At 41.3% G+C, this 11,787-nt stretch overlaps 1 protein-coding gene across 1 annotated transcript; it reads right to left on the bottom strand.

Moving 5' to 3' along the window:
* Positions 1–1,007: 1,007 nt before the first annotated feature.
* Positions 1,008–3,507, bottom strand: LOC149834710 (indole-3-acetic acid-amido synthetase GH3.6-like). Its single transcript, XM_090010264.1, has 3 exons — positions 3,185–3,507; positions 1,961–2,889; positions 1,008–1,591 (listed from the first exon to the last, which is right to left on the bottom strand). The coding sequence occupies exons 1-3, from the start codon at positions 3,505–3,507 to the stop codon at positions 1,008–1,010; spliced, it is 1,836 nt and encodes a 611-aa protein (XP_089866390.1).
* Positions 3,508–11,787: the final 8,280 nt, after the last annotated feature.

The following is an 11,787-nucleotide window of genomic DNA, read 5'->3' as shown; positions in this document are numbered from 1 at the left end:
TTGAATGCCTCGAAAACAAAGGTTGAATATTTGATTCTCTCCCAAAATGAAAATCTGATCATTCATATTTAAGTTATAGTTTTTCTTTTCTTTAGCCCGAGGAGAGGAAGGAGTTTGAGTCTGAAATTTAAGCAATCAAATGCAAACTTGGTCTATATTAGTGCATAATCATATTGATCCTATTGGTTATAGAAATCAAGCCATGATCCATACTTTATAAAGGTGTCTTCTCGAATTTTCCTTTTGCCTTCGATGGGAATTTTGTAATCTTGTACTTGATCATCAACAGGTCACTAGGCAAAGTCAATACTTTAAGTATTGTACAGCATCACGATTAAGATTAATTATTATAACACTTTCAACGATTTTCTACTTAGAAGTCATTTGGTTTATGATATATATATATATATATATATATATATATATATATATATATATATATATATATATATATATATATATATATATAACAAGTTTCATGGCTAGACCATGTGGCAATAACCAAACAAGTACTCTCCTTATTAGAAAAACCGTATAAAAGTCTTCGATCAGAATTACTCATAAGGGTATATGAGTCAATTGCTTGGATATTTCTTGGTTTTTTCTCGTCTCGTCTAACAGATGCTCACAAGTTGATTGAATTTGAGTCATTTGGGTGTTGTCATTGTATTTTTTTTCTTTCTTCTTCTGTATTCTCTTTTGTTTTCTCTCTAAACAATAGAAAGATAGCCAAGTTCCTTCTAACACTGGGAGAGGTGATCAATCATAACACTTAAAATAGGCATGAAAAATGGAAAATCCTTCCTTGACTTGGGAACTGCTTTTGTACATGGCCAATATTTGAGTCAAACTAAACATGTTAAATGGCAACTATCAAGAGGGTCATTCTAAATTTCTAATACCACAAACAAGAAATTGAAAGGAAGGTGGGAAAGGGGTGGCTTCTAACTAAATATAGCAAACAGCTCCATATCTCTAACTCCAATTGTGTTGTAAACACATGCACACTAATTGTGAGAGCCCCACTGCTTGTGCCCAGGTGCCCATTTGGGGCACTTGGGACTAAAGTAGCTAGAAAGGACCCTAGAGTTGAGAAGCTCAACTATGGGTGCGAACTTGACACACCTTGGGGTCTTATACTGGTTGATTGAGGCTCCATTGCTCAAGGCATTGTCCATGAGCTTGTCGAAGGTTCCGGCCTCGACGATCTTGACCTCAAGGGGGCCGATAGATTTGTCTGCGACACGGCCTTGCCGGTAGACACTGTTGAGGGACTCCTCTATAGTGAGGCAGCAGTCTTCGAAGACACAGGGTGGAATAGGAGTTCCACCATGCTTAAGCTCCCAGTATAGCACATAGTGACCTGGTATGGTGCTAGTGTCTGCATGGCTGGTGTACTCAATGAGGGTGGCATCAAATGGCTCGAGGTGGTGCACAGCATTCTTCACCGCGTTTTGGAGCTCAACCTCATCGGTCTTGTCGGAATCGATGCTAAGAACTACGTTTTTCCGGCAGACGAACTGGAATTGGGGAGCTTTGTTTTTGAATCCGGCAACTCTCAGCACATCACCAACTCTGTAACGATAGAGACCTATAGCAACAATACAAATAAAGCTCTAATGAATAAGTTTGCAACAAAATACCTTGAATGCAAAAATTCATAAGAAATGTGAAAACCAACCAAACTCATTTACTAGTTTAGAAATATTAATTAGGCAAGGATTTCCCTTTTAGGGATTAAAGGTAAATGCATAAATCCTAAAGGATCTTATATTCTTCCCTTTTAGAACATATCAGAACAAGTTATGGTTTAACAGAAAAATATTTTATGTTACATCAACAGTAAGTACCCAAGAAGAACAAGCATTTAAATTTAAAGAAAAAAAATCAGAAACTGCTATACTATTAGTATTGAAAGATCAAAAGCAACAATGGAAATGAAACTAGAATAGTTTCTCACCCGCATAAGTGGTAACCACAAGTTCATACTCACGGCCAAGCTTGACATCAACCAGTTCCACAAGCTCTTTCTGTTCTTTCTCACTCAATGTTTTGGAGATGGCATGAGAATCAATCACACCACTGGTCCTGTGCACAGGAAGGAACTCAAAGTAGGCCATGGTGGGAATCAGGGTGTAGGACACATCCCTGGGGTCACACAAAGGCCTAAGGTTCAAGCCAAAGTAGCACTCGGAAGATGCATACATGGTGCACACCAGTGGGAGCCCATTGCCGTAGAAATCAAGTGTTGGTATGTACTGTGACATGGTGCCTGTCACAATAACATCTATGTACTTGGTGTTAGGCCACAGCTTAGGAATGATTCCTTGCCACGAAACCTTACGGCATTCGCTTGCAATGAAATCGGCCAACTTGGGGTCTGGTTTGAGAAGTTCAGTTACCACCGCTCTCACAGAGGGGTCCGTGATCTGGGAGTCGAGCTTTCCAGTCCTGATGTCTTCGACGAGTTGAGGCCAGCTCTTTTCGAGGAATTTGATTGCCCGGATGAACCCAGAGGCAAAGACAGCTCCGACTCGCAGAACCTCCTTGTGTTGGATGAGCCCACAGAGGAGCTGTGAGTACATGCTTTGGAAGGAGTCTGCACACAGGATGGTTTCATTTGGGCTGGTGTAGTTGGTGTATGGGTCAAAAGGTCTGTTGGTGAAATACTTGCTCCTGTAATAGCTAGTGAGCACAGGGCGAGCCACTAGGCCTCCTGGGGTCTTGGCCTCAGATTTCACAAACAAGAAGTACATCCCTTTGCCTCTGTCAAGGCCAGGAACAAACTGGTCCATCACAGGCATAAGGAGGCTGTAGAGCAAGGACCTCCTCCCTAGCTCTTGCTCAATGGTAGGCATCAGCTTTCTCTCTCCTCCTGATGTTCCTGAGCTGCATGTCATTAAATTCACAATGCATCTAAATCAGAAAAGCAAGGTTAAAAAAAAGTAAAAAAAGATTGACATATTTTGTTGGCAGATATGATTCTTATGCCAGGAAAAGTTTGACCTGAAAATTTGCAAACCTGTCAGCACACCACCCTAAAATGATAACCGAATAGTTAAAGATTATTTTTCGAAAAAGGTGAAATGAAAATGTGCACCAGCAGGTGTTTTTCATAAGGAATCCCGGCACTACTCTCACCCAAACGCCGAACATCAAATACAAGATTCCGAGGTGTGTTTACCTTGTAAGAAATTCCGAAACGGGATCGGCAGAGAGAATGGGGGACTTTTCGCCATTGGCAAGCCGATGGATGTCAGGATATATATTATCATAGCCGATAACCGGCAAGAGCTTCTTGAAGCTCTCCCTGTCAGTCCGGCCATCAAGGCCGTACCGGCACAAGTATTCGACATGGGCATTGCGGGAGAGGATCTCGCACAGCACCCTCTCCTGGACCTGATCAGCGTTGCTAGTAACATCCTCAATGTACTGCAGCGCCTCCTTGAGCCCATCGAACGGCTTCGGCACGAAGACAGAATTAATGTCCTTCGGTGCTTCTGGCATGGTTTCTCCTACAAAACCGTCACTAATAAAGCGTGGAAAAGATGATGAAGAAGATAAATGAACAATGAAGCAGGAGGGAGGTGGGGGGAGCTACTAGTGGTGGGGAGTAGAGCACAAGGGGGTGAATGGATGGTGTAGGTGGGGTGGGGGAGGGTGAAGGGGTATATATAGGGGCGCTTAGTCTAAGGGTGGCTGTGTACTCCACCACTGATTCAATAAAGAACCAAATGCTTAGTTTATTGTAAATTTTTTTTCTTTTTTTATCTAAAAAAAAAAAATTCATCCGAATGATTTTTTTTTTCCCACCCCAAAATTTGACTACTCTCAAAGTTCCCCTTTCTTGGGCTGTGCTTGTCGTACAAGGGAAACCGGCAAAACCGTCTGGGATCGAAACACCGAGCGCAGAGTTCCAAGGGCACAAGCAAAGTGCGGGCCCCAGCGGGAAGGGGTAAAGTTTGAGTCCCTTGACCGGCTACATCCGGTTGCACTTCCCTGTGGACCGTACGGCGCATTGGTGGGAGGTTATTAGTCCTGGGGGGAGGCAAAACTTGGATGACCCGCGTGACCACCGGCCTCTGTGCTCCCCCGTTTTAGGCTCTTTCCGGAAACGTGGGATGGAGAGAGAGCCCCGGGTGGTTAGAGCATGCACTAGGGTTGTGGTTCGGCCAAGCTGGCCTGGGCCTACCCAGCCAACCGTTTCTATGAATGACACGTGTACAAGTGGAAGTCCTCGTTGTCACCGGTCCCCGGTTATTTATTATGCAAGGCTCAATTCCTCGCCTAAAAATCGCCCACCTCTCAACTTGGGGTGCATGTCTTGGTGAGTCCACCACATGCCTTTGGTTATGAGGATAGCTAGGACAAGTTCGTCCTGCCATTTCAACATTAATGGTGAACTCATGTTTAAGGCTACTTTATTGGGTAAAGCTTATGAGGATAGACACTAGGACCAAGTTGGTCAAGTCATTTCCCTAAGCACTATATATGATCATGATGGTGAAGTCATTTATAAGGCTACTTCGTTGGGCAAGGCCTAGTCATGAACAATAGTCGTCTCTAATGGCACTCGGTGGAGTTGGTGACTTGAGTTGGCTACATGTGACCATGTGGTTAGGCATAAGTTGATGTAGCCAAATGATATAATTAAGGTAGCTTGTGTTTAGGTGTAGACCACAATATTTGTCATGAATTAATTGTTCTCTATACCTAGATAAAATGGGTACATCTGGACCACGACCAAGTTCTTGAACACACATATGATAAACAACATAATCCAATCCACAAAGTTAGATAAATGGGTACATCTGGACCACAACCCGAACCTCGTGAGCTTTTTCCGAGTGCCGTGGGCATGGTTGGATTGTGGGAATTGGTTAGCTGATTGCGTGAGAGGGCATGGGGGCCAAAGCTGCCAGCAGTGGCAACGTCTCCATCAGAAAAGAAACCAGAGACAATCAACGTGAGGGACCTTGCGGTTACAGGCTCACAAGAAGGGACGACGTGGTCGGCGATTTTTTGATCTCCTCCGATCGTGCTGGGCTAAGGGCCCCGTCCCGTCGTGGTGGTCAGACGTAAGGGTGGACCCGAATCCGGCTCCGTGAGGATCGGACCCACCTGGGGTGGGCCCGACCAATTTTGGGACACGTGGCAAAGCTCCTGAGATGTCTCTCCTTGTCTTCTTGCTAGATCGCGGCTATCCTCGAATCTCGAGACGACACGTGGACGGTGACGGTCAATACAGAGAAACGCGTTGGCGAGGATCATGCGGGGTTGGGATTGAGATGGGGAGAGACGAACGGCCGGGATGGGTCGACTTGACCAGTCGCGCGAATCGTGGACACACGATCCTGCGCGTGCGATCGGCGAGTTTTGTGCCCGCCCTCCTGGCCTGGCCCCCGATTTTCCTCCGAGGAATTGTTTTTTTTTTTTTAATATAATAATATACATAAACAAATAAGATAAAATAAGTCGGTTTTGGGTCTCGTCCATTCATTTGGTCATGATGCTCAGTCGTGCCCATATTTTTACGAGTCAAATTGTCAGGTTAGGTCTGTCCACGCTGGTCCTAGAATGTACAGGCTGGTTTTACTGCACAAAATTTAAAAAAATCTTGCAATCTTATCACGACCCGATAAAATCTTGAAACTATTAGATTTTTCAAAATGTTCGCTGTTTCCAATATACCATCAAAATATTATCATGTTTTTTGTAGTTTAAAAAATGGTATGTGTTTCTTTGGTATATTCATTATATTTTTAACCTTTATAATTGTCTCAATATTTCCTCAAAAGAACAAAAGTTAAAAATTTATTAGTAATAGAGGTTTTTGCTTGAAATGTTGGACAGGATGCCGATTTTTACCCGAGGTATTTAAACGCATGGCGATATTTTTAAGAAACTCAGTGCTGGGGGGCCAAGCCGGGGAGACAGGGTCGACAAGGTTATTGCGGTCATTGGCCAGAGTAGATCAAGGGATTTTGCAATATATATATATATATATATATAATATGAGTAGGTGCTAAATGAAATATGCTAAATGATACACTGTAAATGAGTTTTTCAGGTTTTTTTGTCTTATTTTTAAATGCTGACCTTACCGATGTGGTCTATGTACTTGATTTTATAGAAATCAGCCCTTGAAGTGTTGGATTTGACACATGGATGAGTTTTTATAAGGTTCAAAAAATCAAGGGTTCAAAATCTTTGTAAATTTCTGAGGTTCCAAATATCATTTTTTTTCATTGAAAACAAATGATTTAGGTGTGGATTCCTCATAAATTAACCATGCTCAACCCATTTATGGGGCTAGAACTGTGAAAAAATACCGGAGAGCAAAAAAAGCTCATTTACGTGTATATATATATATATATATATATATATATATATATATATATATATATATATATATATATATATATATATATATATATATAGAGAGAGAGAGAGAGAGAGAGAGAGAGAGAGAGAGAGAGTTTTGCTTGGTGGTAAAACAAGGGAGGGAATGAAGGGCAAACATACAAGTTGGTGCCTTGTGCTTGGTGCAGGGTGGGGTAAAGAATGTTTAGCAAGAGAAATTTGTGAGCAGGGGACACCAAAACGATGGTTGACCACAAGAACGAGGATTCAAACACTAGGGATGGCTTCCTTCCACATCCTTTCTATCCTCCTGCCTTGTCCCCCATACTCTCAACTCATCACTGTAGATCATGCGTTAAACAATACCATGCTTAACATTTTCTAATGGATTCTGTGTGGCCACTCCATGAGGCAGGCATGATTCAGATGCCTCTGGCGGCTCGACGCGCGCGTAGAACCCATGATTCATCATTTTCAATGGCCACTCTTCTCAAAAATTCTCAGGTTTTTGAAGTTCGGAATACGGGGTTCCATAAAATTTAAGCATTCTTTTAGGAGTTCCATTGACCAAGTTATAGGACTGTTTTTCTCCAAGAACTTTATTAAGCATTTTTTAGCATATTCTTATGGTACTCACATAAGGTGCAACTGTTACATATAATCTCTTTCTTGCTTAGCAACTTTTTAAGGTATTTTTGTTGATCAACATCCTTCTTTCACCCTTGGTCATACTTTTTATCCTTGTCCTTTTTCACCTAAGAAAACACACGCACAGTATATATATATATATATATATATATATATATATATATATATATATTATAAGGGAGTTTTATGAATATCTGCTGTTTCCTATTTTTTATAATGGCACCACATAATTTTTTTTTTATAAAGTTCGAAGCTGCTTGATAAGTTGAACATATTTTAATTTGGCACACATTAACATGACCAGCTATTTTATTATAATAAGATTGGAGGGGGGAGCAAGACTGCCTTGAGGGTTAATTTCCATTGTAGCCATTGTAGGAACCAACTTCCACCATGTTTAAATTTTTATTGTCATCTCAGCGTGTATCATGGAAGACGGTGCTTTGCCTGCTGGCAACATGCAAGAATTGACATAAAAAAATTGGAAGGGAAAGATCTTGGAAGAGGATGGCATAATGAAGATTGGCTCTGTTTCTTTAATAACATTTTTAATTAGTTGGATTAATGACATAAAAGCCATCTTGTGTCTTTCTTAGCTGTACGAAAGACATATCACATGCATGCTTCTTCATTCTAATCAAGTTTATTTTCTTGTTTACTCTCTTAATTGGAGGACCAACACGAAAGAGTTAATTAGTGTGGCTCATAATCCGCCTTTCTAATGAAAGCTTTATTCAATGCTTTACTAAAAGCAAGCACGCACCCTATTAATGGTGCATCTCTCAATGAGTACAATCATAGGGCATGGAAATTTATAGGCTTCTTATACGTAGTTTGTTTATGACTTTATTGAAAAGATTATGGTGATGCTTATATTAACTTTGCTGCATAAAAAGTGCCCTAAAAGTTCTTAAAAGTGATACAATCAAGGAACAGTAATGGGATAGCAATCATGTGAACAACATCAAAGTATTGCAAAGCATACTAACCTTCCTAGACCTTTGGTTTTAATATATAGTTCCTAATCTTTGGTATTTTGTGTTCCAAAAGCGTATCATGCTCCCCTTGATTTGATTTTGGACCCTTTAATCTGAATTTTTAGGAAAGCCAGGACTTGGACAATGCTCAGCATTCCACTAAAACAAAAAAACGCTTAGAGATTCTAAAATTAATTCTAAGCTTGTACGATCAGATTTTTTTGATCTTTTATATTTCAACATGATATAAACACCTAGCATATGACTAATAACTTGATTAATTAGGATCCAATTTGGAAAGGCAGACCAGCAGCGCAACAAAATATAGTTCTAATTATCCTATATATGTAATCCCTTCCATTTTGATCTTATGTAATGGAGTCTTCACATGATCATCCTTTTCTCTGGCCACAAAAAACATGAGGCAGACATGTTTGCATGCATATGCACGTGTCTATATGCTTGAGTGCTCATGGTTTCATGACACCACACTCTACATTAAGCCAATATATATGGACGTACTTCTGCCCCTTGGACACAATTGTGTTCACCTGTAATTGTACATCTTCTACCGTAGCCCAGGCTACACATTGTCTGAGAGTCCTTCCAATAATCAATAGCACCATGAGATATCCAAATTTCATGATCTCCAGTACTTTTATTGAAGGCCCACATTGTTTTTTTTTGTGAACATGAAAACTGATGGATGGTCTTAAAAATGGGATACTTTTTTGAGTAGTCCTTGTCTATGGCTCTCCTTGTCGACAAGAGACTTATGGTGCCTATGACACTAGCTCCTCAATTTCTTTCTTTATCTTCTACCCTTTTCTTTCATTTTCATGAGTTGTGATTTCAACGCCTTAAATGCCAATTCTTGCACTTAAGTGTAGGTGTTGGCGGTAGACTCGGTCTACATCTACCTACTGTTACTGCCGACATTATAACAATGTATCACAATAGAAACAATGATGATTCATTTCATGCTTGAAGTAAAGGAACATGAGTGGTTGTCAACACAGATAAGAAAATATAAACAAGACATTGTGATGCATGGACAGCTCTTGCAAAGCCTACTGTTAACCAAAGAAAAGTCACAATTGCGGTCTGCCATTCAGCCATCAACACCCATATCACCAGGCCTGATGTTCAACTAGATCTATTTTTTTTTTGAAAGAAAGATAATATATTAATCAATAGAAAGGTAATACAATTACACAGCAAATGATAAGATATCACTCGCTGTCAATGAGCAACAGGTATGCGAAAAACCAGAGATGCGAAAAACAGGGAAAACCAGCATAAACATTCGAAAAAAACAGCAGTAAGAAATCAACTCTGTCTGCCCACAACCTAATCTCAGCAAAGCTGGGCGTCAAAGGATAGGACAACACGAACATAGGTAACCCAGCCAGAACAAGTGAGCTCCAAATTCAGCTTCGCAAGAGAACTCTGCAGCACCGAAAGATGTATTCATGAACAGCGTTTCGTCAGAGAAAATGGGAAGAAGTGCTGAATGCAGTCCGCCCCAGAGCCACAACAGACAAGGCACTGTCCAGACAAAGCAGCACCGAACAATTCCAGCCCCATCAAAAAAACACTGACGAGCACCATCTATCTACACCACCCCACCAGTGAATCCAAATTTTGCAGAAGGAAAACATCTTCTGATAGTAGTGGTGTTGTTGAAGAGGCAGAGACACCTTGAAGATAGGGGAGCAAAGCCGCTGAAGTATTGATTGCTTCTCAGGTGCAAACTGCGGTTAGAATCCGGTAGCAGATGGAATTGATGCAACACCAACAGCGAGAGGGGGATGGAGCACACCAAAAAGAAGTATCCTCAATGAGACTAGATCTCAATCAAAGTAACACCCCAGGTCCACAATCAGCACGAACACGAACCTGCTTGAGATCACAACCCGCAGACTCACTCCTGCCACCTCTATACTAATAAGGGAGGAAACAAAGTAAATAGTATACAGATACACAGAGAGTCCCTCCATCCCATCCCAACCCACATTCATACGAAAGAAGGAACGCACACCCAGACACGCGAACTCGAAGGAATGCACACACCCTATTACACAGAAGCACATGCCTAGACACACACGAACTCGAAGTACCGCACACACCCTGTTACACACCACACCAGCCCCCACACATCCAGTGCCACCCACACCCACACAAACACACACATTCATATCCACACACCGACGCGAAGGACACACCCATACCCGAAAACACACCCACACACACATCCGTACACACCCACACACATACAAACATCCACAAAGGGGGTGTAACAACAGCAAAAATAATCTCCTCGGAATAGAAAACCATCATTAAGGAAAGACAGCTCTGCGATCCCCTACCCAGTCCGTGGATAGGTCCGAGCATTTAAGAGGAATTCGCACTCTAATTTTCCACCTTAGCCGATAGTAAAATCCTTCCAAATCCTCACATTTCCCGCAACAAATATGATGATTTCTCTCTCTCCAGACCGTGTGCCATGATGTCAAAAGCCAAGCTCGCCAAAGGAACACACATCATGCTCCCCTATTAGTGATATGCAACATAATGAGAATGTCCTGCGAGAAGGATATGCTCTCCCAAATCATAAAAATATTGTTCCAAGCATGCTGCAGCAATGTGCGATAGAAGCAGCATGTCCAAAATAAGTATAGAGTTTATTCTTTTTCACAAAAATAAAGCTGGTAGTGGCTAGCAAGATGGAAGCTTCATCGTTTCAGCTTGATGTCGGTATTAACCACATCATAAAGCACTAACCAGCCCACAAAAAAAGCTGGAAGTAGGAGCTTATCCCTCCACAAGGAATTATTAGGAAGCCAAGACATTGAAGGGCACCCAAGATGGATGTACATTGATGAAGTGTTAAAGGTCCCATTATTAATGAGTAGCCAAGAGACCAAATCCTCACTAGGCAAAAGATAAATATTGGATAAGGATGACATAAGAGCAAGCCATTGTTGAAAAGCTGAGTTGGAAGGTTCTCTACATAACACAATATCCCAAGATTCTGAAGAGAAAGACCAAAAGTCACTCACTTGCCATTATTTGATCCTAACAAGATCATAAACAAGAGGATACAAATCTTTAAGCTTGCGATCCCAAGCCAAATATCTTGCTAAAATAAGGTTTTATGTTCATTTTCCACTTTCACCCTAATTGCCTCATTAAAAGAGTCCAATACCAAGATGAATCCCTTCCAAATACGGGATCCACGATGTCATCTATGATTTACTAACCAATTTCAAGGCCACCCCTCCAAAGTTCCAAACCATATTTATTCAAGAATATCAGGCTAATATCACCTTCCCCACAACATAATCGCTACAACCACTTAGCCAAGAGAGCACCATTGAATCTCCTTAAGCTATGAAATTTCAAGCCACCTAGGTGCAATGGTTGGGATATAGAATCCCAATGAACAACTTTTGACCTCCCTTCCAACAACCCCTTCCAAATAAACTTTTGAAAGAAAGAGTTAATTCTCTTCTCCACTTTCTTTGAAATTTTAAATATTTGAAAAAAGTGAATAGCCGAACAAGAGATATTGTGATGGACATAGTTAATCCTTCCTGTCTTAGAGAGAAAACGTGAGGCACATGATTGGGTCTTCTTATAAATATGGTCCTCCACCACACTTCAATGTAGGGGTGGCAATCATGTCGGGTTGGCGGGTTGACCCGACGGGTTGGCGGGTCAGCATACCTCAACCCGAACCTGACTCGTTTATTAAACAGGTCGGATGTGGCAAACACGAACCTGGCCCGTTTAATAA

The sequence above is a fragment of the Nuphar pumila genome, chromosome 6 (assembly GCF_984573655.1).
Source record: "Nuphar pumila chromosome 6, dmNupPumi1.hap1.1, whole genome shotgun sequence".
NCBI lineage: Eukaryota > Viridiplantae > Streptophyta > Magnoliopsida > Nymphaeales > Nymphaeaceae > Nuphar > Nuphar pumila.
This window is presented reverse-complemented; position numbering and strand designations above follow the sequence as displayed.